Below are 26889 nucleotides of genomic sequence, written 5' to 3'. Positions count from 1 at the left end.
TTGAGTGTGTATTTTTAATATTCAATTCTGGATCAAATAATAGTAGCACCTTAGGCTGCTTGACAAAGAAACGCAGCCGTGCACAGTATGCTACATGAGTTTCAGCTTGAACTATCGACCTTTGTACACAAAATACAGCATTAAGTTCACTTTGGACTTGGCAGCCTTGATCAAGAATGAAATACTGGATGATGTCTTTTTAATCAATACTGTGCAACACTGCACGCCATATTTCAAAATATTTTGGATGAAGACGAAAGAAACCGCTTGGTCAAGGCTGCCATTTACAATCTTTAAAAAACGCCACATGATAACTCATCACATTCCTTTTGTAAAAACAAACCAAAATAAAACTCTGATATTGAGTGATAGTGGTTATATAATGCTTTCTTCTTAAATATGATTCCCTGTTAAAAGTGTGCACTATTATTATTATTATTATTATTATTATTGTCGTGATCTCGTGATAGTATACGTATTTCCCTGTGAGTTTGCCTGCCTTGCAAAAATGATGTTTTCTAAGCTATGTAGCATTCACGTTCCTCGGCACCATTGGCAAAGGATTCTGGGTAGCCTGACATGAATACAAGGAAAAAACAGGAAGGTAAACATACTAGGGTGATTTTTTACAGACTTTCCCTAACTTTACAGACAGTAGTTTAGTTGGAGCTTTCATATGGCATTAATCACATGCTTTAGGAAAATGTTCTTTTTTTTTCTTCAAACAATCAAAATAAAATACTCCAATAGTGAAATTGTTTTCATTTTACAGAGCATAGCCACTACTGCTTTGTTGTGTCCCCCTCTCCCACCCTTGACTCTTCTTACTTTACATGCACATAACTCATTTTTATCCCAGTTATGTACACTATTTACAAACAATACATCTGTACTTCTTAGGCATTCAAAGAAAACTATACAAATATTAGTTTTTGTCTCATACCTCTTTTTGGCCCATTTTTTTTAATGGATAAAATAATATATTTCTAAAATACAATCCCCTTTGGGTAAATGTTTTTTTTTTTTTATTCCTACATACTTCCAGCCTTCTTTATATACAGAAATGTTCACTCAATTCTCAAAAATATGGATTTGTCAAACCCCTATTTTGGGACAATCTTAGCGACCCGTCAAAGAATCTCTAAGATGTCAAGGCAATGTATGTGATCTTCCCCTCAAAAGCCTTGGCAGGCTCTGAAGTTCATTGAAAAACAAACGTAACCTGACCTACGACCCCGACTGTTACAACAACGAAAAAAAAAAGAGTGAGTCAACAAAGACAATGAAGGCTCAGCCTGCTGTGAAAGACCATAAAACACACGAGCAAAGACTTTACTTAGCCATAGGTCATGCATTTTTTTTCTTCTTCTGGGATTGGATTCTACAACACAGAACCTGGAGATACAGGTCACTGATACATTAGACATGAAGGGACAAACAGCATGGAACAAATTCAAGTCATCAAGTAACAACAGGCAACTATTTGACCCCCCGTTTGCGTCACGGTTAAACCCCCCCCCTCCGAGTCCACTACATTCAACTGTGTGGGCCGAGAGACGGGGCGGAACACTCCGGGATGCGATGAGCTGTTGAGATGCCTTGATTATGTGTGTGGATGATAGTTTTGTTGAAAGGGGGGGAAAAAAATATATCAAAAAACAATTAAGAGTCTTCCAGCATGGTCTCCTTATATGGTGTGAGATCTTGACAGGCTTGTCCGTTGTTGTCTTCTTTCATCATGTCCGGGAAAAGGTGCAAAAAAAATAAATAAAAAAATGCCATGAAGCAGCTGTCTGCAGCACCCCCCCTCCCCCACAAGTTTATAATCCCTCAGTAGAAGGTGAAACTTTCCAAGTGAGAATGTGTGTGTGTGGGGAAAAATTGTGTTACAATAGTGACATTGCACTTTGCACTGATGCTATTTTTCATCCACTACTCCTGATAAATGTCATGGGTCCCCCCCCCCCCCCCCAAAAAAAGGAGGCGTTCGAGGAGTGACGTCACATTGCGAGGGGGGGCTTCTGAGCGGGTTCATGTTCCCTGGCCCTTTTCAATTCTTTCACCCTGCAACACACACACAGAGAATGAACATGAATGAAACCTCGCTCACAATGTCAACACCGACGGCACCTGCAAGATGGACGGTAGCTCTGTTGGGGAAAAAAAGTGCTGGTCATTACAACACAAGATCACACTCAACATCTGAAATGCAAAAAAGGTTTGCATTTGCATTCATTCATTCTTATGATCCGATTTTTGGCACAGCGTGTACATTTTTATGTTAATATTACAATCTACAAATTCATTATAGTAAATTGCTTTTCAGTTGATATTAATTTAGGATTGCAGTGGCACACCTTGAGAAATGAGTTGAATTCATTTTGTGATCACACTTGCAAACAAAACTCTTATCTCAAATCATCCGTGCCCACTGAAATGTATGGAAATGCAATGAATCTGTTATAGCAAGAGTGAGTTGAGTTCAACTGTCACCATACAAAACTTGTATCTCAAAGCAAAAAATGTGTCCGTATCTCGAAAAATTCCTAAGTGCAGTCACTCTCATCTCAAGGCACCACTGTGCTTTTATTGCCTTCCTATTTTGTATGTTTTTCTTTTCCACCTGAAATAAACTTACTGTGTGCAAAATGTAGCAATTGAGTACTTTGCTGATCAGTGATGATACATTTAAAAAAAAAAAGTAATCTATTTAATATTAATAAAATAATAAATACACAGACATTCAGTCAGGGATGACTTTTTATGGGTCCAATATTTTCATTTCCCATATTTAATTGCTGGCCTGCAGAGAAGAGATGTGTCACTCTGACATAAGCAAACCCCTCTGAATGTATCCTTAACTATCAACCATCTTGGTTTCAGCTTCTTCTTCACTGTGACATTCATGTGCCACTGCATGTAGCTTGTGTGTGTGTGTGTGTGTGTGTGGGGGTGTGTGTGTGTGTGTGTGTGTGTGTGTGTGTGTGTGTGCTGCATCCTCTCATGCTGAGCTGATGTACTCCCTGGAGGTAAGAATCCATTACTGCTCTCCCAGCGGGGAGAGGAATCTATTGTTTTTTCTTTCTGACCTATATGCTTTCCTCGCCGTGCGACCTATTAGACAATATAGCACAGACGATTGTCTGGTGCAGGATGCTGCACATTCCTGCCTGCTTATTTCTGCAGATAAGATCAACAGAAGGGTGACGAGTTAAAGGAACATGAATGGAAAAACATGACTAAATGTAGATGATTCTATGTGTGTTTCTAAACTCAAACTATCGAACATTCCAGACAGTGTTATCTGCTTATAATACTGAAAGCTAGATAGGGGAATATTCCCGATAACAATTGTGTTTGGTTGCTCCTTTAATTTGTCACCCGACAGTTTAAACTTTAAACAGTTGTGGCCTTCCAAGAACAGGATGGTTTCAGACTTTCTACGTCTGTCAAGTGGCAAGAAACAAGACATACAGCCAGCCAGTAAAAGAGAGACAACTTGAGAAGACAACAGGCCCATAGCATGCCTTCAGGCTTTAAGTTGTCAACACTTGACATGCAGCAGAATAATACGTGATAAAAATAAAATTAAAACAAAGCATCCCCCGCGCTCTCTCAGGCTGTCTTTCTGTGTAAACCACTGAAATGAAACCAAGATCTAAGGAGAGAAAGACAGGTGAAGAGAAAAAGGCCTGTCGCACCATTTCTGTTAGTTTGACAAAAGGCTGGCTCTGTTCGGAGCTTTTCAATACACCTGTGGCTCCGGCTGGCAGCCCTCATGCAAGCAGGCATCAAGCAAAAGTGATGGAGGAGGACGTTGGGTCGGAAGAGAGGCAGGAAAGAGAGAGGCAGAGAGCAAAGGAGAAAACGAGCGGGAGAAAATGCAAAGGCCGAGAGCGCAGGAGGAGATCGTTGTATTATTAAAGAGCGATAGACAGAGGGAGAGAGAGAGAGGGAGAGAGAGAGAGCGAGCAAGAGAGAGAGAGAGAGAGAGAGAAATAAGAGAAAGAGGCACGAACTGAGTTGCTGAGGCAGCACTCACCCGCTTGAACAGTCTATGGTCCATCAAGGGGCTTGGCGTAAACAGCAAAACAATACCAGACAGCTATTAGCACACAGTAGGCTCTCTGCAGCAGGGGTGCGAGCACAGGTGGGGGGCCAATTACAGTGAGAGGAGAGGGGGGTCTGAAGCTTCGAACCGCATCCAACCAAAATAACACACGGTAAAAAAAAAGACTCGTCATAAGGTCATGAAAATGTGCGGTCTATTTTAGCTGATTAGCAAAATGGAGGTTTTACGTAACATGTCGTGAACGTTCATGTTTGGGACTTTACCTATGGCGGCAGCGACGCAGAAACCTCATGATCTTCCTGGCGGCTTGATCCTGCCTCTTTGTGAGCAGACTACTTCTGGAGGAAAACAAACAACGTGGAGAAAAGCTCAATAAGGTGACACATAATCAATTAAATTATACACAGTTCTTTACACCATGGGATAACAAACTTCATCAAAAAAAAAAAAATCTGTAATGTTTTCTGAGAATCTTACAAAATAGTCATATTTTTCCAATATTGTAATAATATGGTGAAAGATAAACGAGGAAAGTGAGTTTAAAAAACAAAAATCGGACTTTCCGCATACAGAGATGACAGATTCATCAGATCAGAGCTTTAACGTGGCTCAAAGCTAAATTAGCAAGAAATAGCTGCTTTAGAAACACTGGCTCTCAATTTCTTTTTTACACCAACAACCATCATCGGGTTTTGTTCCCAAAGAGTACCGTATATTTCATATTTTTGTAAGCCACTGTAATTTTAGACACAGTTTGAACATTAACACTGCGCTTAAGTGTAGAGAAAAAAGTACTACTGTATATTGATGTAACAAAAAAATATTATTAATATAATTTTTTAAACTACATAAAGCTTAACACATTTCAGTATTTGTTTGGTTGGATGGATAGATGGATTTGAAATTAAGCTTAAGCCACTATAATATTAAGCCACTACAATATTAATTGAGTAATACTTTCACGTACCACCAGAGGGAGCCTGTGCACTACTTACAGTATGTTTTATACGATACGATACGATATACTTATATTTTATTATAAGTATTGAAACAGTTTTTTAAAACAATGAAACTTAATTAAAGACAAAAGATTTTGCCAACCCCAGGTTAGGATTCCTGAGATTGTTTACCACTGGGGTACACTGTATACAAAGGTGTTGCTACTATGCGATTGCAATTGATTCGCAGGGAGGTTTTATCGAGCGTACTAACAAATAACAAATAATATTCCAGTGACATTTTGACAAGAGCCAGTCTGCCTAAATTGAGTGATTGAAAACTATAATAAACTCTTTGACCCTTTCGTGAGCTCCATTAACTGCAGACTTTGAGCAAATCTTGTGGAGCCACATTTCATTCATGATATTTCTACCTCAATTTGTGCTGCACCAGGGCAGCGGCCGCCCCGCGGTGGTGAGGCTTGAGCCTGCCAAACTCCTTGTAGCTGCGGTAGTATTGCTGAATGAGCACGGCGGCCCTCCTGCTCTGCTGGAACTTCTTCTGCTCGTAGTAGCTTCGGAATTTACTCTGGATAAGGATGGCGGCCTGCGTCATCTTCTTATAAAGTGCATACTGCAAAACGAAGAACGAGACGAAAACATCATGCTGAGTGAACGCTGGGCTGGTTTTGGGAACGTCTTGAGGTGCTGGTTGTGAAGACGTTTACCTTCAAGGCTATCCATGTAAGCTTGCATAAAGGAAAAATATGTACTGTTAATTAAGCCACTGTGGTGATGCAACAATGAGTTTAAGCAGGGGTGTCAAAATTTGTGCATTCATTTTAAGTTAATTGAAAGTTCCTTAAACACCACCATTTTATTTTTTTAATGACTGCCCCTTACTTGGAAAGCCTCTACTGGGAGAATTCCAGTCGCAATGCAGCAGACATGTCAACAATTTGCAGTTATAAATTTCATAACAATGCATATATTTGTGAAAACTGGGGTCAAGTTGTATTTGACAATTTTAAAAAGTTACTTCACGGTAAAGATTAAATAGCTCGTCTTTATAGTAGGCTACAGTGCATCTTTTTTGAATTTTAACAAAATTTGATGAATTATTATCAAATTACTGCATCAGTGACTAAAAGATGCAGTCACATGTCTATTAGAATTATTAGAAAAAAACATTGTACGTTTCATTGTACATTTAGAACAGATATAAAATTTGCGATTAATCGCGAGTTAACTATTGAAGTCATGCGATCAATTACAATTATAAATTTTAATCGCCTGACAACCCTAGTTATAAGATACTTGTATGTTGAGTCAGTGACAAAAAATGGGAAACAAGCACAGTGGAACCCCGTTTTGTATGCAAGTTTGACACATTACCCCCTCCCCCAAATATGTTGTCGTACAAGCAAAAGTGAGTGTTGCTGAGTGAGCGGGAAACGTGAGCGTGTTCATTGGAAGCATTTCAAGTTTTTGAGCTCATCTATTGAGTGTGACTGCTCAATGAGCCACAACATGTGGCAATTCCCCCACCCCCCCTTCCCACCCAAGATCTTTAGCTCTATAGAAAAAGACATGCCTCATGTTAGTTTACGAGTCATTTATATTTATTTCACATTGTGTTCAATATATTAAACTATAGCTATTTTCTCTAAATTAATATTTTTGAGTGCCCGCAATGGTTTAATTGGACTTACATGATTTCCTATGAGATTTATTGCTTAATCCATTTTGAGTCTGTCTTTTCCACTGTAGAGCGTAACCCAACTTGAACGCAAACGATCCTACCTGTTTGTATTTCTTGTAACAACGCTGAATAACAGCAGCAGCTACTTCCTGTTGCTCTCGAAGCGGCCGCCCCTGTTGGAGAGTAGAGCGGGATGGGTCAGAGGCCGAATCATAACCTGTTATTTGCCACCTTAGGTACGAGTGGCTCCGTCCAGTCTCTTGGCGTCTTCACGTGAGCCTCAGTAGGAAGCCGCGAGTCGGAGAGGAAGCCGAGCGTCCCCCTCGGTATTAGCTTGTAGATAAGACAGGCACCATAGATGACAAAAGACAGCAAACATTTGATCATATGAAAGAAAGTAAAAATAGTGAGGAACAGAACGGGGGGAGACAACAAGCGGCAGCAGGCTCCGTTCACCAAACAGCAGAGACAGCTGTTTACCAGGAGTAGCAATATGGAGGACAATGCAAAAGAACATGCTCTGCACAAGCATTTTCTCATGCTGAGATCCCTAGTGACATTTTTGTTTATATTGTCATGTGTGAGTTAGCGAAGGAAATCATAAGACAGGAACGTGTGCAGTTTGACAAGAAACAGTGCATTCCCACACAAAAAAAAGGACCTTTACTTCAGAGGTCACAGTTCCCCACTAGTTTGGGAGCAAATAAAAGCAAACCCATCAACGTCTCTCCAAAACTGCATGAATACTACAAGTACACGGTTTCCACACACAACATCAGCTATCCGAACGGGAGGGCCTGTACCTTGTACTTGCGGAAGGCAGTTTGAACGAGACGGGCAGCTTCGTACAGCTCTCTTTGTTCTGGGTCGGACAGAGTTAGCTGGGCCAGGTCTCGCTCCACCTTGCTATTGGAAGCGTTGATGAACTCACTCCAGTCTGCCGGTGATTGAAGCGTGGGCCTCTCCAAGGGCCCCTCTCCCAGTGGCGAACCCCCAGGACTCAGGCTGGGGTTGGACGATGGGGTCAAGGGGTCATTATACAGAGATCTGTCAAAAGAAGGGCACCAGGGGGGGTTATATCTGTTTTCTGTATGCTCATTGTCAAAGTGCAGTCACTGACCATGACCTGAGATAGAACTGCGCCTACCGTATTTTCACGAATATGAGGCGCACTTATATAAGTCTTACATTTGCTCAAACATCGACGGCGCGCCCAATAGTGAGGTGCGCCTTTTGTGTACACCGAGTTCCACAATCTGTAAACGTTGTTGTACTACTTCGGTAAGCGCACCAATAGACTGTCTGTGTGGGAGCATTTTTGCCGACACATTGCTTATATACAGGAAATCCGGCCCTGGTTGAAGACCGGCAAGCATGAGAACCCGAAAGACTCAACTCAAGTCTTTCGGTTTCTCATGCTTGACAGTCTTCAAACAGGGCCGGGTTCCCTGGATACAGGTGCTCGTCAAATTTCATAGAATATATATTTAGGGCCCACCACTTAAGTGATTACAAGTATTTATTTGTTTATTTTTTACATTATTTGGGCTTCCAGCTCATAAAACCCACAAAAACAGGATGTCAAAAAATGTGAACTTTTTCCCCCCAAAATGTTAAACTTTTTGAGGATATTCTAATTTTTTGACGAGCTGTATAAGATATAGTTGGACGTCTTTGTGCTCTCTGCTTTTGCTTTATTGAACTGCAAGAGCGAGTTATGTCACAATTTGTGAATGGATTGTTGCATGTTTGAGCTTTGGCAAAAGCCGGCATCATTTCGGAGGAGCCGCATGGTTACGAGGCTGATTCTGACAATACTACAATGATAAGAGAGAACCTGGCGTGTTTGATGGACAACTAGCCCAGCTGTTCGTTTCCGATACAGAAGATGAGGACTATATATATATATATATATTAGTGCTGTCAAAGTTAAAGCGTTAATTGATTATTTAATCACAAAAAATTATCGCATTAATCATGAATTAACGCAGATTAATCGCACTATTCATTTTGACCATAGATTATCCTTTAGCGTGACAGCGGATGGCTACGTTTAAGGTAGCACAGGTTGTTTGAGCGATAAACATCATTTCATGCATTAAAGTAAAGCATTTAATGAATGTTTGCATATCACATTTTGAATATTTGTTCATGTCAAAATATTGGGGTCATTTTTTTCTCCATTTTAAATCATGCAAGTCATTCACTGATTAGAAAAAGAGGAGGATGAGCGTGTGCAGTGGGCCAAAAAATGTTGAAGACGTCCTCATAACATTAAATGTCAAAAGAATTAACACACAACCGGTGCTCTTCAAATTTGGCAGGGAAAAAATGTAGCTAAAAAAAGCCCTTTTTACTAAGCGATTAATTAAAAATATCATATCATATCATATCATATCACATTATATCATAAGTATTATCATATTGATACCAGGAAGGCATTTTGCAGCAACACATACACACACACACATGCTAGCCTCTACCCAAGGTCACTCCATACCGTAAGTGTAAGATGCTGGGCAGCTGCTCAACATCTCCCAGGTAGTTGGCCAGCCAGTTCATGGTGTTGCTAACCCCTGATGTGTCTACTGGCAAAGAGTCTGTCGAAGAAAAGTGCTCCCTCTTGATCCTCTCCGGCGTTGCTTCAATGATCTGCTCAGCCAGAGTCATCATATTTGCCTGTTTTGTTGACACAAACATGCACGACTGTTGGCTGATGCTGAAAGAACATCGAGTATTCGACAAGGGAGGTCGACTGTTTGGATCTGCGATGATTCGAATGCCAGTGGACCTCGTCAAGATCAGAATAGTGGCACTTTGCCTATTATCAAGAGATTAAAACAATAAAGATTGCATCACAACATTCAAAAGCCGACTACTGATCGCACCAAATTTCCTGCAGCAAAGACAGGCCAACACGTTGGGTGTGTGTCTTGACCTTAACCTAACCCCTGAAACCGGCTTACCGAACCCCTGGGGTTGCCGATCAAACTGAGGTAAAGAACCACTGGTGCTGGTTTTATGTGTGATAGCATACATCCAGTGCAAGTGTCTTTTGGGTCAAATTTAGAGATTCTATCTGACCTAACATAGTAAAGAAATTACTCTCACCTGTAGGTCATCCATCTGCGTGAGACAGTCGTGATTCTCAAGATCATCCCGATAGGATAACATTTCTGTGTCAGCCATGTTTCTGTCTGCCATGACCAGCATGCCGAGCTGTTCCCGCTGGCGTAACCGGGTGACGAGCTTTTCCTTCCCCAAATTGCTGCTTCCGCCGACCCCCAGGCCTTTCCTCGCCATGTTGCTGCTGGAGAAACTCTCCCTGGTGGCCCATCTGGTTGTCCCCGTGCTACCTCCTATAGACTGAGTCTTGTCCAGGTTCTCTGATGACTGGCTGTTGGGGCTCGAGGACAGCTTGTGGAGCTGCTGCTGCTCCAGGCTGAGAGGAACAGATATGGCCTTGTCGGGCCGCGTCTGAAACTGCTGTGGGTTGGGTTTATGCTTTTTAGCTAGCGGGAGGTCTCTGTGGCTCTCGCTGCTGTAGTAGCTTGAAGGCTCTGACCTGGGCCTCCTCAAGTCTGCAAAACAAGACACAATTTTAATGTTAGCTGCAGCAATGCAGAGAAAATGACTCAGAAAGCAAACCCAAAAATCTACGAGCCTGGATTGTGGCTGGTGTTACTGGATGTGGTTGTCGTCGTAGCGGGACCTCCTCTCTTGCCACCGGGTGCTACTACATTCTCGTTCGCCCAGCTGAGCATCCAGCTGTCTGTAGCGGGGGTGTCGGGCGCTGGTGAGAAAGACATGCGAGTTGTGGGGGGGAGTGGAGCTGGTGGCTGCTGCTCCTCCCTCTGCAGTTGCTCCAGACATTCAGCCAATTTGGTATGACCACGTGAGCGGGCAATGGAAAGAGGTAGACGGCCCAAAGAATCCGGAATCGCAAGGGCCCGTCTATCCCATTTGTACAGGACCACAGCTGCTTCCAGGTGACCCAGCGCACATGCCCACATCTGGCACAGTTGCGAAAGAGCAGGAAAGAGACAGATGGAGCGGATTTTATCGCACAAGTGCATGTTATCATCATCAATCAAGCTAAAGATGCTCAGCTCTCTTACCAGAGGTGTGCAGGAGAAGTGATCCACATTGAGAGGGTCCACTTCTAACTCCAGATCAATACTATCAGCATGCTTGGTGCTGGAATGAAGACAATAACAAAAACAAAAAAAATCAAATAACACGCAAACCCACATGCCAAAAACATCGCCGTGTATCGTCAGTATTTTGTTCCCACCGCCACTTGATGAGCGTCTGGATCAGGGTGGCGTAGCCCTGGCCAGCAGCCAGGTGAAGGAGCGTCATGCCTCGGAAAGTCTTAGAGTGGATTAAATGTTTGGACTTGGCCCAACAAGCTCTGCTCATCATCTTCTCGCAAACCACAACGACGCGGCTCTCGAACGAGCTGTTGGCCTGCACTGGGCCAGAGCCACACTGCCAAACACAAAAGATTCAAGCTTTATTGGTGCTTTGACATCCCTTTCTAAAAACACAGCAGTCACTCTACTCTGTTGCTTGTGCATTATTCTTTGTGTTCGCCAATAATGTCAACTAGAGATTGGAATTAGATGCTTTAATAATAAGACAGGAAAGCAATAGTGTAATAATATATAATGGAAGTAATCTTCTACATTATTTCTTTATTGCATCTGTATGCAGTCTTGTCATGTAATGGCACATAAGAACTGTGCTTACGTAGAATTTTAGTATGCCATCTCTAGAAAACAGGACTATGTACAATGGCAGTGAAAACACCAATTTTAAAATTACAGTTACAGATTACAGTTTTTAATCTGAATTAATCTTCAACAGTTAACTCTCAAAAAAAATCACACAATTGACATCTGTTCTAAATGTACAATAAAATGTACAGTAAAATATGTTTTAAGTTTTCATACTCTTAACATAAAAGTGGAAATATTTTTAAACTAGTAGAAACATGGCTGCATATTTTAGTCATTGATAGAGTAACTTCATAATAATTCATAAACTTGAGTTAAAATTAAAAAAGATGTAGTGTACTGTAAAAAACGAGTGTGATATTGATTTGTGTTTAAGTAATTTTTCTGCCACTAGATGGCATAATTGCATTTGTAAGACTTTGGAGACAGCTCAGTGAAGCATGAAACATGAAGTAACTTGTGAAATTCTGAATTTGTTTATACTCTTGTTAACAGAAAAGTAGAACTAGAATTTAAAACTAATTGAAATATGGCTGCATCATTTAGTCATTGATACAGCATTTTCATAAAATTGAGTTAAAATTAAAAGATGTATATCAGTGTAAAAAAAAACGAGTGTGATATTGATTTGTGGTGAGGTCATTTTTCTGCCACTAGATGGCATAATTGCATTTGTAAGGTGACAGCTCATTCATCATATTAAGAGCTGTCTAATCTTTAACATGAAGTAACTTGTAAAAATTGGCACATTTGTAAAATTGGAAAATACAACTTGACCGCAGTCTCCACAAATATATGCATATAATTACATTTATTGCTGCTAAATTTTGACGTGGACGTGTCTGCTGCGTTGCGACTGGAATACAATACAGGCTTTCCAAGTAAGGGGTGGTCATTAATCGCGCGTTTAAATAAATTAGTGGCGTCAAAAGAACTTAATTAGCGCACTAATTTTGACACTCTTGGTTAAAATGTTTTCTTTTAGATACAAAATGTGTACATGGCAAATCATTTCATTTTTAACCTATATAATTCCACTAGAAAGAAAAAGCTGAACAAATTGACATGGCAGCATTTAGTCTCTATGGTCAGGACGACAGCATAGCACTTGGACTCTTCTTGTCTAAGTGTCCCAAATGTGTCAAACTGCAGGGGCATCGCTGCACTGCCCTCTTACATTTGCTTTAGTTTGATCTGGGCAACTCGAACCATTTAATTTCCAATGTTTGGTTATTCATTGCCATGCTGAGAGCAAAATTTTTTTTTTTATCTTCAACTTCCTAGCAGACATCTGACAGTTCTGGGCCACTATTGTCTGGAATTAAAAGTGTTTGAGGGCTTCAACTTTGACTGAAGTCCATCGGAAGAAAAACATTATTTTATCCATCCATCCAGGTAAGGCAATCGAGAACAAAGATTCTCATTTGCTTTACCTATTTGGCAGCAGACACAGCAGTAAAACAAAACAAGAAAAAAAAGCAAATCATACATACATAAATAGGCAACGCACTGTACAGTGTGATAGTTACATCATACATTACATTACAGCACAGAGTGAATAAAAAGCCAAAACAGGCTAAAAATAGCGGCAGCGATCGTGTACGTTATCCCTCATTAACCTTTTAAATGATGATATTTTGAGTTTTATTTTATGCTACAGGATGTTCCAGTCGATTGGGGCCGAAAATTGAAAGGAAAATTGACCATAAATGGTGCGAACCTTGGGAATGATGAGTTTAATGACATTGCTGGAACCGAGAATGTGGGTGGTGGTATGCACGGTGAACAGTCAGTTAAGGTAAGGTATGGTCTTGCCAATTAGTGTTTTATAGTGTGCTATTTGTCGCCTCAACAGCTGTTTACCTGAGTCTGGCTGTTGCTGTCTCCCCCTCCGCCGGCCCCCCCTCCTCCACCGGTTCCTCCTGTTCCTCCTCCAGCTCCACCACTCCCTGCACTGCTCTGCTGTTGGTGGCTGGCCATCTCCGCCATCCTCCTCTCCATCTGCTCCAAGCGCTCCAGGATAGACATTCTGAACTGGTTATCTGGCCAGGTGGTGGGACACAGGAGAAACACATTTACGACCATGGGTTAGATTCAGTGTGAAAACAAATGCATGTGTTCGCTGTCGTACCCGCACACGCAACATTGCATCCCGACCAGGATGAACAATCACACTGTGGGCAGCAAATGTGTTGCTTGGAGCAAGCGGTGGAGCTGCCGAAGCCCCTTGAACCATAACCATCAACCATTTGTGACATAAGCAGTAAACAACAAGGTCCCTCTTCTAGCCCTTAAAAACTCATCATAAATCATAATCATCATTAATCTGACTGAGAAGTGAGTGAGAACAATAGCATACATCACGAACTTCCTCATAACAAGACGCTTTGCCAAAATGTACCTTCAAGATCCGTCAATCACCAATTATGGAGCTCCCCTTTCCAAACAGCTGCTTTCTCCAGCTCTCGTCCAACGCAGCCCAAGAAGATGAACAGGCTGAGCAATGATGTTAAATTGGGCCTCAGCCCACCCCCCCTATTCACGCAGGACTCTGCAGGGAGCGTGCGAGTGAAGGCCTCTCCAGTTGATTAAATGCAACCAATGAGAGCAAAAGAGTCCTGACTCCCCTCTCCCCTTCCATAAGCAGACGCTATACGAGGGATAAGAGGCGACATTACCAATCAATCACAAGCATATCCAGAGTCCTTGAAGAAAAAGGCGCTCCATACATCAGGATGGAAGTGCATTAGCCTTGAGAGTGCTTACATGCTGCTTAGGAGATGGCTAATATCTTGCACGCTACTATATATCAAGTACGAAATGACTTGGGGTAAACTAAAGTACCCCCACCCCCATTGCACTGCACCCCGCTGCTCCGCTCCCTAATTGAGAAGGACGACCTTCGTAAATTGATCTGTGATTAGGAGAAAAAAAAAACAACCTCTCTGGTTCTAACTTGTACACAAACTGTTCAAGGAAAAACAATCAGAGAATCAGCACATCAGAGCTCCTTGGGCTTCAGGAACTTTGCTAGAAGTGAAACCATGAAGGAATATCTACTTCTAATTAGCAAAAGAAGGAATTGGATCACGTCTTGCTAGAAGTTTTAAACCTGTACTGCACAAACACACATATGCAATGATTGTTGTGTCTACTCAGTGCAATGGGATGAGTCCACATCGTCCACTGCAGTAGGGAGTATCGGAGACTGCATTAGCATTCCCCATTTAGCCACTATGAGGCCGTTTCTGTGGAAACCTGCTGCTGAGCGGTAACTAGGCGACAGGAACATGGCTGTGTGTGTATGCACTGTCTTCAATTGGCTTATTGATGAAGGGGAGAAGGACTGTACACCAAAAAAATAGAGGGAGACAGGGAAAACATGGAACGAAAATCTATGAATCTTCCTCCTTGTCTCGGTGCGTAGATGTCATCAGACGGGACCTGGCGGCTCTAAGTGGGGAGCTTTCACAACACAACATGGTGGCATTTGTGTTTTACAGCAGTGGTGGCTTAAAAGAACTCTCACGTCAGCTCACACAGTAAAGGAGGTCAAACAAGCAAACATAATGTCAGCGGCTGGTAAATTGCTGCACCTGGTGACAGCATGCTGCCCCGCGCCTATTAGCTTCAGGTCGCTTTCCTTCGTGCTTCTTTGTGAAAACCTGTCTAATCAACAGAGCTGTAGAAGACGCATATGTTTACAGCGTCTTCACCAATCGAGCCGGTAATTAGTGGCAATTTAGCAGCCTCTGCTAAAGGCTGAGTTTTCCTTTATCTGGAGCGCTGTGGCTTGTGATAGGTCAGAACACTGCAACCTGTCACAATACAAGGCTACGCTCTCACTCTTGCCCGTGCTGACACAGGTCAAGGCAGATACGGAACCACGGCGCGGCAGACCGGATAGTTAGCCGCACGCTGACATGTCTTTGTTCAGGCCCAGTGCTGCAGTGTGCTGCAGTGCAGATGATGTCATTTCCACCTGCTGCCTGCTGCTCTGAATGCGATGCACGTCCACTGCAGAGGGAGGATGGGGGAAGAGGCGAGTGGGAGGAGACATGGAAGGTGAGCAGCCAAACAGAAGTGCATCAACACGGTGACACCGTCGGCGCCTTTCCACTCTCGGGTTTGCGGAGGTGCATGGGAGACGAGCTCACTCGCCCACATTTAGGGCAAACTGTGGCATTCATTCATCAATTTATTCGTTTTTATTTACAGCACAGATCAATGGTGATTATTACACTAACTCCTTTATGCATGCTTTTTTTTTTTTTGCAGGAGTTGGACACATTCTAAATTTTCTCAATCAAGTGGATACAAACAAAGGTGAGAACAGTCAACATAAATCGTTTTAAGTACTCTTACAGTGGACTACAAAACTACTCGTCCTGTCCTCTCGAGGGTAAAACGTCTCCCATCCAAGAGATAAACGCCTGAAGACGCTGAAAAATGCCACCAATGAAGTCTTTTAATGTAGTGGTCGTTATCAGCGCGGACATGAAGAAAAATCCACTTAATACTGTCCGACAAAGGGCCTGAACATTTACGACCACTACCACAAATGAGTCATTTTATCGCTTGCCATGGATCCTCATTATAAGAAATCACTTGCGCTGGCCCTGTGGACCTGCGAGCCGGCAGCTTCCTGCAGACGGCCTCCATGTGGAAAGACACTTTTGCAGCGTGATGAAACTAACTTGGCCTCCGCATCGGAGCATGTGATGACGTTCTACTGCTTTTCTCAGAGGTCACTCAAGCACTTTGCATGCAGAGGAGACTGTATATAATGATGCAGACAGTCTCTTGACATGGCAGCAACTCTTAAAAGGACTGATGAAAAGAAGGAAGATATACAGCGTGTGTGATTACATGCAAGGGCAGCATACGGTTGATCTGAGATGAGAGGAGAAAAGGGGTGATGAGAAGGGCAAAGGGAAGAGGATGCGCCGGGGCACAAAGTGTCCTAAGTTAGGTTGGAAAAACATTTTTGACATTTCAGAAGCAACTTGTGTGGCGTTTGAGAAGGCACAACCGGAGAATTAACTTTAGGAAGCTCCATGATTTATTGAATAACTCAAATATGGAACCTTTGATTAAGGCAGATTTTATCTTCAAATGAAGATGTGTTCAATCATAGGATACTTTGAAAAATATTTTTGTATCTCCTTGCAGCCGGTTTCTCACGTGAGCAGCACGTACGGCACCCCAACTTCAAACAGATGCATACTTGCCAAGCTGCACCATGTTCTGCCTGTTCCGTTGTCTTTTTCATATGCTGTTGAGGTATTCAGAATCATAAAGAAACAAGAACCAACAGTTAGCAAAGGTCACACTGCGTGATTGCGTTGCTTGTCCTGCAACAACGAGAGAGCGGCCCTTAGCCTCCTGGCATTTGTCCAGCTAAATAGGTCAATACAGGTCTAGTCTGAAAAGTGAAGAGATAGATTCTGTCACAGCAAAGGTAAAATGCCAGGAGCGAGTGCCACGGGGACTTACTGTCATCTACCATTGCACTAATACACTGCTACAGAATTGGCTTTATGTCTTGGGCAGCAGGCCAGTTTGACTTTCAACATTCTTAATAATATAATGTGCATAAATTAATAGCGCATATAATGTGTGCAAAGCAGGAATCAAATTCTAATCTAAAAATAATTTAATGTGAAACTTTGAAGAAGAGTCATTTTTTTCGCATGACGTCTGGACAGGACAAAGTGCCTGACCAGTGATGTGCAATCTTGATGAAATTCTATTTTTTACACATTGTGGTGCCCCCTTCCATTTAACCCGACAAGGATTTCAGTGCACAGCATGAAATGTGACTAAAGCTCAACTTGGAACTTGCTAAGAGCACCTTATCAACATACAACTGTCCACAAATGGCTTTTATCGGAACCTCTCAGACATTTCTGCCACAAAGTATGAATAAATAATGATAGCCACCACTGTGAAGAAGAAACGCAAAAACCCAACAATTCCAACAAGACTCCATACAATGCCACAGGTCACTCCACATCACACTTGTAATGGAGGACAATAATGAGCTGGTTCTGAAATGTATTGAAGCTATAATGCTGTTCATTTAGTTTGGCACTGACGACTTTATATTAGTGTGTCTCACTATAAAATTATACCACGCAGACACATAGGCCCACATGGACTCATGAGAAAAATTTTCATATTGGTGTGTCTGACGGAAGACTGTAAATGCTCGACTGTGTCGCTAACCCTGGTCAGCAGCATTGTTTACCATGTTGCTTGGCTGTTGGCATACACACTCACTACCACTTAACCAAGCAGTCACAGTCACACATCGTTGTTTAATAGATTCACTTGATAGTTCAATCAATAAATAATAGGGCTTTTTAAATGCTTTTAGTTTAGCACAAGAGGCAGAGCGAGGACAAAAAAAATTCAGTTGGAAGTCGCTGTAGATAGATAAATAGATAGATAGATAGATAGATAGATAGATAGATAGGTAGATAGATAGATAGATAGATAGATAGGTAGATAGATAGATAGATAGATAGATAGATAGATAGATAGATAGATAGATAGATAGATAGATAGATAGATAGATAGATAGATAGATAGATAGATAGATAGATAGATAGATAGATAGATTAGATTAGAAGAGAATACAATACAATAGAACACAAACATGTGTACATTTGGACTAATTAATCAAATTAGGTTAACTGGACCAATTATAGTTCAAGTTCCCAAACTGTTAAGTCAATTACCTCATGTACTGTACTACAACTGTAGTACTAATGTGCTCACACCAACATTGCCACATTATTGTAGCCCTGTGATGTACAGGTACTTGTTTTCGGATGGAAAAAAAATGGCCATTCAGTGATTCTCAACCATTGTGAGATCATCAGGTGTTACTCAGTTTCACTTTTTTGGTATGACTGAAAACGATTTGCTTTTCTAGAAACGTTGTATCTTTGCTCATCTATGTCAGCAACATATATTGACAAGAAGATCAATAAAATGCTTTTTCACTAGATGTCAGAAGGCACAATAAACCTTTGAATCACCCTGTTGCCAGTCATCCAACAAGTTTTGTGTTCAACTAAACGGGCGAACATTGAGTAAGTAAATTGAAAGCAAGATCGCAATTTAAAATTCAATTTCAGAAGGCTATATCCTTCTTGTGACATTTTCTTCTGTGGTGTGCCTTGAGAATTTTCTAATATCAAATGTGACATGGCTGTCTGTGGGATGCATAAATAATGGTTGGAAATATTAAAAAGAAAAGAAAATCTTGGTGCTATAATAATAAGATAATGCTTGCTTGATTTCATGCAGTAGTAGGCTAGTGAGTCCAGACTTTTCTACTACAACCAGAGGACTGACTGGACTTTTGTTTAAAGCCCAGTTACAGCAATAACAGCAGCATGCAACTTCAACTTCTTCTGACTCTCTCTCTCTCTCTGTCACGCACACACACACACACGATACACAACAATCCTGAAAAAAGACAACACCGTAGCCTGAATTTCTAACCTTCTATCTTATTTTCCATCGGGTAGAGTCCAGCCCAAACACCGAGTTGAAAAAACAAAAACTCGCCCCTTTTGTTTGTTAGGAGGCGCAGGTGTCAGTCACCGGTATCCTGACCCACGCGAGTCGCGACATGGCTGCATTCCACTCCAAATTTAAAAAAATAACAAAAAAAATATCTAAGAAATTTTGGTCAGCCTCTCAGACAAAAGGAAGCAAAAGCACATCCGCGTACATGTTGTGTGGCCCGAGCGTCGATCAGCCTCCTCCACGGAGTCAAACAATGGAACAAGTGAGGGGAGAGAGCAGCGCGGTGAGCTACTCCTCCAAGAGCTCCCTCCTCCTCCTCCTCCTCCTCCTCCTCCTCCTCCTCCTCTTCACCACTTCTTTCACCTCACACGCACGCACACACACTAGCGCACACGTGCTGCCGGTAAACAGACGGTGGTGGGGTTCTTCTTCCCCCCCCCCCCCACCCCCTCTCCTCTCTATGTTTACTGCCTTTACAACATCGGGTTGAATCGTGGAACATTCAAACAGGTTCGTTGTGAGTACCGTGCCGCCTCATTAAAATGCATCTTTGCAATAGTTAAATCAAATACGCCCACCCCAGTTGCTCAATGTGCCGCTTGCAACAGTCTGCACGCTTCGTAGTGCGGCTGCAGCTAAACGAGACGCACACACATTTACGCGCGCGCACACACTGGACCCTGGGTCCAGAAGGTTGGAAGCGCAGGATCTCATTGGAGAGATGTGCACCGATGCTGGCTGTGTCCTGCCCATGGCTCCCTACCTGCAATGCTGCAGAGGAAGGGGGGGGGGGAAAAAAGGCGCCCCTTCCCCCACTCTGCATTATGACAAATCAAGGCAGGCAGGCAGCAGTGCCATTAGCATTATCACAAGACCAAGTCGTCCTCCTTGGCCATGCTGCATACGCACACCGCTGAGGACTGAATACAAACGGGTCCGTCAGCCGCCTTTAGGAATCAGGTGGCTGCACTTTGACTCAGTCACACTGCATTGGAAGCGAACAAGCGCTGCGTGATCGCTGCGAGGATGACGACGACATGCGCCAATGACACAGTCTGCCCTACTTGGGAGAAAAGTTAGCAGAGACGCTCGGTTTCAAACTTGGCTCAGGGGGAAATAAAGCTTAAGAATCTGCCCTCTGGCAGTGGTCCTGATGCATGCTCATATTTTGGCCATAGATTGCAAAATTCAAAGTGAGAGCTGGTTCGTGTTTTCTGAATAGATTCCATTGCCACTGAATATATATTTTTTTATATACATCCACAAAACGTGTTTCTGTTCTGATGTGGAAGTTTAATATTAAATAGTAAAATCATAATAAAAGAGATGCATCAAAAATGTGGATAAAATGATTTAAAAAAATAATAATTACTTAATGAACAATATGTTGTTTTTTGTTTACATGAGGTATTTGAAATATGAACAATAGCTCTCACTAAGCACCAATGTAAACAGCCACAATGATAAATATGTCTCTGGAGTGTCGATGTGGCATCTTTGACGATGTAGGTGTCCCCAATGTGTACAGTAGAGCCTCACTACAGACAAAGCTACATTTCTCATTAATATTATCAATGTGTACCAAAGCAGGAGCTAACAGCAAATTACTACACATAGCAAGCAAGGAGTTAAACTAAGTAAGGTAAAAGGGTGGGCTGCTCTTTTTCCCAGAGTCAGCCAGCTCCTCCTCAGCGGCTTCTGTGAATGAGCCAGTGATGCTGAGGCATTCGGCTATGAATGGCGGAGGGATCCATTGGTTCTGCCGTGTATGAGCCATCGTCTCCCTCCCACTCCCTCCAGGGCCGTCTGCAATGCAGCTGTCCTGGGAGCCCGTACTTCACCACGTCCTACTTTATCCTGTCAATGCTCAGGCACTGCAGTAATGCTTTTCCTTTGCGCACGCACACACATGCACAGCTTCATACTACAAAAAAAACAATGTATGTCTTGCAGTGTCTGAGTGATGGATATGACTATGGATGTAAGTCCCCCCCTTACTAGTCTCATGCAAGAGTTTTTCAGCGTTGCCTTTTTACTGCAGTTTGCTCAATATGAAATCCCAACACGCTGGCATTATTGACCAAAACAACCGCCACAAAAATCCTTACAACTGGTAAAAAAGGGCAACACAAGTAAAATCTCTCAAATAAGGTAGTAATTGAATATACAGTATACTGCACATAAACTACACTTACAAAGCACAATAAAAACATTCCTATGAAAGTTAATTAGTACCAAAAACCTTTAGGTGTATTATTTGCAAATGGTTAATTCCAACAAGATTAAGATCAGAAACCTTAACTTAGAACCTTGACCTGCTCCAGCTTGGACCATGCTCTTTCTACATGACAGAATAAAGCCCTATATGACAAAATAAGAGTGCTAAATCAACCGGATATCAACTGATAACTTTTCACAAGGGACAAATACAGGATCATCGCCATACAAAGACCGCATGATCCAACCCAAAACACAATAATCACACTATGTAGTTGTTCTGGGAAACAAGATATCTCACCTATGGTCTTCACTGTATTCCGTATATGCAGCACACACATTTAACAATGACAGAGAGCAAATGAACATTCAAATCAACATACCCGCGGTACATCACATTATAATGTTAGTGGGCAGAGAATAAACATGTTGCACTTGCACTTTAGTTTGATCTGTTATTACTCGTGTCTGAATAGGAATGACGTGAAAAATGATTTGGGTGAAAACCAAGAGCGAATCTAAAGCAACAGAACGTACTCATATTGAACAATGTGAAAAGTACGTTTGAGAAAAGGTGAGTGAAGTGGACTTACCATCGAGTGAGAGCCAGTCATGCTGAGAGGAGGGCAGTGAAGGAAGCGCACGAGTCTTGTACTCAAAAACCACAGAGTTGGAGATGATCTGATTACTGATGGCCACCTGGAGTGTCACCAGACCTGTGTCATGAGCTGACGAGAGAGCGAGCATATGTTGGAGATCTTGACTATAGTGCGCAAATCGATATGAACACTCTCGCTTAAAAATCACACCGTGACTGGCTTTTTGTAACCTATAACCTTTGTAAAATAAGAGAATTAGCATAAGCCTACATATCTCACCTGGGCAGTAGCAACGCAGCACTCCCGGTTGGATGAGAGAGGCTGGAACGGAAATCTGGTCGAATAAGCAGCTGTAGTTTGAGCCAGCTTCTTGCCAGGGCCCTGTGATTAGCACTTTAACGCCACCCTTCAAAACAGATGCATATTTCATCAGCTCAGCAATAACTGCCGTTCGAAGCACAAAATATCTTTGGCCTGAATCAAAAACTCTTTTTCTGTGTGGATAATTGACATTGTTTTTGTTTTGATCAGAAAAATGTTCATCAGCTATGCTTTGTAATCCCGATTAGACTAAAATGACAACATTTTAGATTTGCGTTTTGTCTACACATTCTTGGAATTTTAGTTGTCATTTAAACAGCCTATTGAGTGACATACAAAGAAACTTGAGGTGGAACTGGGTTTCTTTTCTCCATACAGGCAACTTGTGTTTGGATAATGGACTACCGGTGCAAAAAGACATCTTGTACATGCTGCAAATCTCTCTTCTCAGAAAAATAGCAGACTTAATGTATTCAGGCTTTCATTCTCATCACTGCAGTTTATAGGAAAGTGTTGGCTGGCCTTCACTGCATTATTATGTCTTATACCAAACGCTGATGGCGATTATGTGTTTTTTTGGTATATCATTTGCATACTGTAACTGTTGTCATGTTTGTTCTTCATGTGTATTTTACTTATTATTATTATTATTATTATCCATCAATCCAGCCATCCATTTTCTTAACCGCTTATTCCTCATTGGGGAGCCTATCCCAGTTGGTTTCGGGCAGTAGGCGGGGTACACCCTGAACTGGTTGCCAATAAATCCAGGTATTATTATTATTATTATTATTATGCGGACACTGGAACTATTGTGCTGCTGTCTTGGCCAGAACACCTTTGCACAAGAGATTCTGTCTTTTAATGGGACTATTCCTGGTTAAATAAGGGTTAAATAAAATAAAATAAATGAATTAATAAATATTATGGTTCCATTACAAGTGCTGTATTATTGTGGTAGTGTAGAATAGCAATATTCTTGGATGTATGTATGATTATTTGCAGTGGAGCAGAGTAACTTGATAATTAGGCTCTCAATATGATGCAATGCAGTTGTACACCAGTGCAAACTGCAGCCACAAAAACTTATTGTTCAATCAATACCTTTCTCTCTGTGACAGAAACACTCAAAATTGAGCATTATGTAAGTATTATTTTGGATTCACAATACTCTATATATTGGATATACCTCTTCATTTAAGTCATTACACTGTACGGTATTTTGCAAGTGTTAAAAAAAAGGGGGTAAAAAAGAGCCTGAATTTAGCTATTGTATGCTGCCACCCAGCGTACAGAACCGAAAATTACATCTATAGTCAAATAGTGTTCTGAAATCTTTATGTTGGCCCTTACTGCCATCTTGTGGTCAGACAATATATCACGTTGATCATTTCTCCCATTCACAATAGAGGACACTGTATTGTAAATCTAAATCACAAGACTTGCTGGAAACATGACCACTTTGATTCTTGGAGAAAAGTAGCATCTTTAATAACCAATGTTATCCCTATCTAAGGTAGTCAAACAGCATGCACATTCGCTCACCTCAGGATAGGACCACTCAGGAGAGTAGTCAGTGACCATGAAGAGCCGCCCAGTGGCCTGGAGCATGCCCAGAGCGCCATGTGCCACAGCTGCAGAGACCACGTCGGCCACATTCATGTATGACAGTGAACCTGCCTCTCCAGCGGTTCCCCCCGCACCCCCACTCAAAGACTGGGGGCTGCAGCATGATTGAAGGCAGAGCTCCGACGGGTTGTAGCCAGAACCCCTGGCATCCTCCTGGCCCTGTTGCGGGCCCCCAGCGGCAGTGTTTTGACCATCAGAGCTGTGTGAAGTGACGAGCTGGTGAGCGTAGAGGGTTCCTCCGGCGGACATGGCCGTTCCGCTGCCGTCCACCGAGATGAAGTCATTAATGAGGTCAGAGAACTGGTTTCCGAAAGAGATGTCAAAGTGGTCTAGGCTGATCTCCATGCCGGCCCCTCCTGCTACTCCGTTAGCGGTTGCTCCCCCCAAGCCTTGGTGAGCTGCAACAGCGTTGTAGAGTCCCTGGACCATGCTGGCTCCCTGGAGGAGCGGCTGCAGCTGCTGTTGCTGTTGCGTGTGACTGCTGCCATCTCCGTTTCCATTGTGAAGTGCCATACCTTCACCTGCGCCACCATTTCCTCCTCCTCCTCCATCTGACGGCTGAAGATAGTGCTCAATGGCACCTTCTCCATTTCCTGCCACACAAGCCTGCATTTGATCTCCCGGCTTGAGTAGATTCTCTGCTCTGTTCTCAGAGGCTCCAGCCTGGCCAGAACTCACACTGCCAGGCTGTTCCAGACCCACAACCTCCTCATGCTCATTGCCCAACCCAGGGTAGCTCCCCTGGTACTGAAGCAACTGCAAGGATCCAGTCTGGCCGGTGCTGTCTGTTGGTGAGCCTCCATTACAGTTGGCCCGATGTTGGGCCTGCTGGTGGTGGTGGAGGTGACCGTTACTACCAGGAGATTCCGTCTTCACCACATGCAGCCCCATGTAAGCTCCAGATTCATGGGTGTTGTGCTCCATCAGGTGTGTTTTCTGGCCCATGCTTGCCCTCCCTTGCTGAGCCTGGCTGGACTGAGACGCATCCTGGAGGAAGAAACTGGGCGAACGGTTCTGGTGTGGCATGTGAGGACTAGACATAGCTTGACCGTAGCTCACTGCAGAAGCGCCGGACGTGTAGTCCTGTTTGGCATCGATAGCACTGAAATCCATTTGTTCCAGGGTGGTGCTCGGGCTTAAACCACCACCAGAAGTAAGTAAGGATCCTGCCGGGGCCAACGTGAGGCTGTTCTGACCCGAAGTGGCACCAGGTGGCACAGACATGCCGCTACCACAGTTCACTACTGCCCCCACCTGGTAGCCACTCTCCTTGGCCAGCTGCTGCTCAAAGGAAGTGTCTTCAATCTTGATGTTTTTCACTAAAGCTGAGCTGAAGCTGTAGCTGTTGTCCGTCATGGAGGGAGAGCTCTGCAGAGTGCCGTTGGTGCTGCCACTGACCCTGCAGGAGGAGGCACAGTTTCCTTCAGTTTTCATTGCACTACCTCCATATGTCTGGCCTTGTTTGGGGTTGTTCAGGAAGCAGTCAGGGTCAAAGTTCATATTGGTCTCCGGGATCTTGATGGTCCCAGAGTCCAGGCTGCTTGAGAGAACCAGTTCCTCCGAAACCCCAGCTGCTGACAACATTGAAAGACTGTTGCCGGTGTTGCCAGGTTCTCCCACCGCTGCGCCGGGGAAAGCAAACTTGTGACGGTCAGAGGTCACAGAGAGCGCCAAACCCTGGGAGGTGGCATCTGCACCCATGAGGTGAGTGTTGGGGCCGCCATTTGGAGACATGCTATAGACGGGGTCGCCGGCAACTTCTGACATGAAGACCCTCTGGGAAAGGCCAGACATGACGGAGGCCACATGACTCATGCCGGTCACTACAGGGCTGTCAGCCATGTCTGGGTCACTGTTGAGGCCACTGCTGATGGACACGGGCGAGTTCTGGGTAGTGTCAGGCACCTCAACCTGATTGGTGGATGACACCTCGGTGCTGTTCTGGTGCAGCAAGATGGGCTTGTGGACTTTGCCGTTCCGTTTCTCCCTGGCGCTGCCCCCACCTGCTCCTCCTCCTCCTGCCCCGGAGCTTTTGGTGCCACCATGGCCGCTGTGCTCAGTTTTCCCCTCGGACACGTCGTTGTTTTGTACTTCAGAGTGAGCGCTGCTGTAGGCTCCTGTACGTGGGTCCACCTTGGGGGATATGATGCGGTGTTTGGCGCTGTTGCATTTGTGGTGCACGCTGCTGCCAGCGCCTGAGGGTAACAGGAAACAAGGCAAAGGATTTGGATTGGTGAGGGGTCATACAAAAGGGAGGAAAATAACTTTTGAAAAATGGTTTACTGTACTTTATTTTTTATTTTTATTGTACATTTAGAACAAATATAAAATGTATGATTAATTGTGAGTTAACTAGTGAAGTCATGCGATTAATAACGATAAAAAAAAAAAAATATATTTTTTTACAATCTTTTTTTTTTAATCGTGTCAGGCGATTAATTAATTAACTTCGATAGTTAACTCGCGATTAATTGCAAATTTGATATCTGTTCTAAATGTACAATATTTTTTTTCTCTCTAGGTTTTCATACTATTGTTAACAAAAGTGGAAACACATGTTAAATAGAAAATAGAAATAGTTCAAATGAATTTTTGACGTCTATAGCCGTCAATGGCAGCGAATGAGTTAATATGCCACAAGGTTACTATATGCACATTTTCCTAAATGCATTGCGTAAAAACTACCCATTTCAGCACCCTGGGAAAGTTTGAGGTCTTTACTGTTGTTAATACATAAATATCACTTTTCTACCTTAGGTACTTAAAACACTTTAACATTTTTTTCTTATTTTACCTAATAGTAATGATGCAGCATCAGGAGCAACTTAGGGTTCAGTATCTTGCTCAAACTCAACCTTCAGCATGGTCACAATGGCCGGGGACCGAGCACACAATGGCCGGGGACCGAGCACACAATGGCCGGGGATCGAACACAACTGGGCTGGGAGACAACCACTCTACCACTAACCCACATTAATCCCGACATAACAGCTTTTTATTTTATGTCGCATACATGGGAAATAGGAGGCATACGCATGACGGATGAATCTGATAGCAAAGCAGATATGTTCTGGCTCGATAACGTACTATCAAGACCACCGGCATCACTACATTTCGTGGCACCTTTTCT

At 42.9% G+C, this 26889-nt stretch overlaps 1 protein-coding gene across 11 annotated transcripts in view; it reads right to left on the bottom strand.

The window, feature by feature from the left end:
- Positions 1–26889, bottom strand: part of camta1a (calmodulin binding transcription activator 1a) — a 330875-nt gene continuing 303986 nt past the window's right edge. For 6 of the 11 annotated variants that reach the window (XM_086068103.1, XM_086068109.1, XM_086068107.1 and 3 more), the window contains 16 exons: positions 23676–25954; positions 22089–22215; positions 21804–21938; positions 13315–13493; positions 11007–11203; positions 10831–10909; positions 10377–10725; positions 9824–10293; positions 9213–9391; positions 7516–7759; positions 6814–6885; positions 5739–5759; positions 5445–5644; positions 4336–4410; positions 4043–4073; positions 1–2064 (listed from right to left, as the gene is read on the bottom strand). In XM_086068103.1, the coding sequence (XP_085924229.1) occupies positions 2032–2064; positions 4043–4073; positions 4336–4410; positions 5445–5644; positions 5739–5759; positions 6814–6885; positions 7516–7759; positions 9213–9391; positions 9824–10293; positions 10377–10725; positions 10831–10909; positions 11007–11203; positions 13315–13493; positions 21804–21938; positions 22089–22215; positions 23676–25954 (4670 nt within the window). In that variant the 3' untranslated portion in view covers positions 1–2031. The remainder of the gene's footprint in view (positions 2065–4042; positions 4074–4335; positions 4411–5444; positions 5645–5738; positions 5760–6813; positions 6886–7515; positions 7760–9212; positions 9392–9823; positions 10294–10376; positions 10726–10830; positions 10910–11006; positions 11204–13314; positions 13494–21803; positions 21939–22088; positions 22216–23675; positions 25955–26889) is intronic. The other 5 variants (XM_086068105.1, XM_086068104.1, XM_086068106.1 and 2 more) reach the window with 5 other exon arrangements.

This window comes from Leptonotus elevatus, chromosome 2 (genome assembly GCF_054856555.1).
Source record: "Leptonotus elevatus isolate MCC_2025b chromosome 2, RoL_Lele_1.0, whole genome shotgun sequence".
Classification (NCBI taxonomy): domain Eukaryota; kingdom Metazoa; phylum Chordata; class Actinopteri; order Syngnathiformes; family Syngnathidae; genus Leptonotus; species Leptonotus elevatus.
Note: the sequence above shows the minus strand (reverse complement) of the source record. Positions and strands in the feature narration are given on the sequence as shown.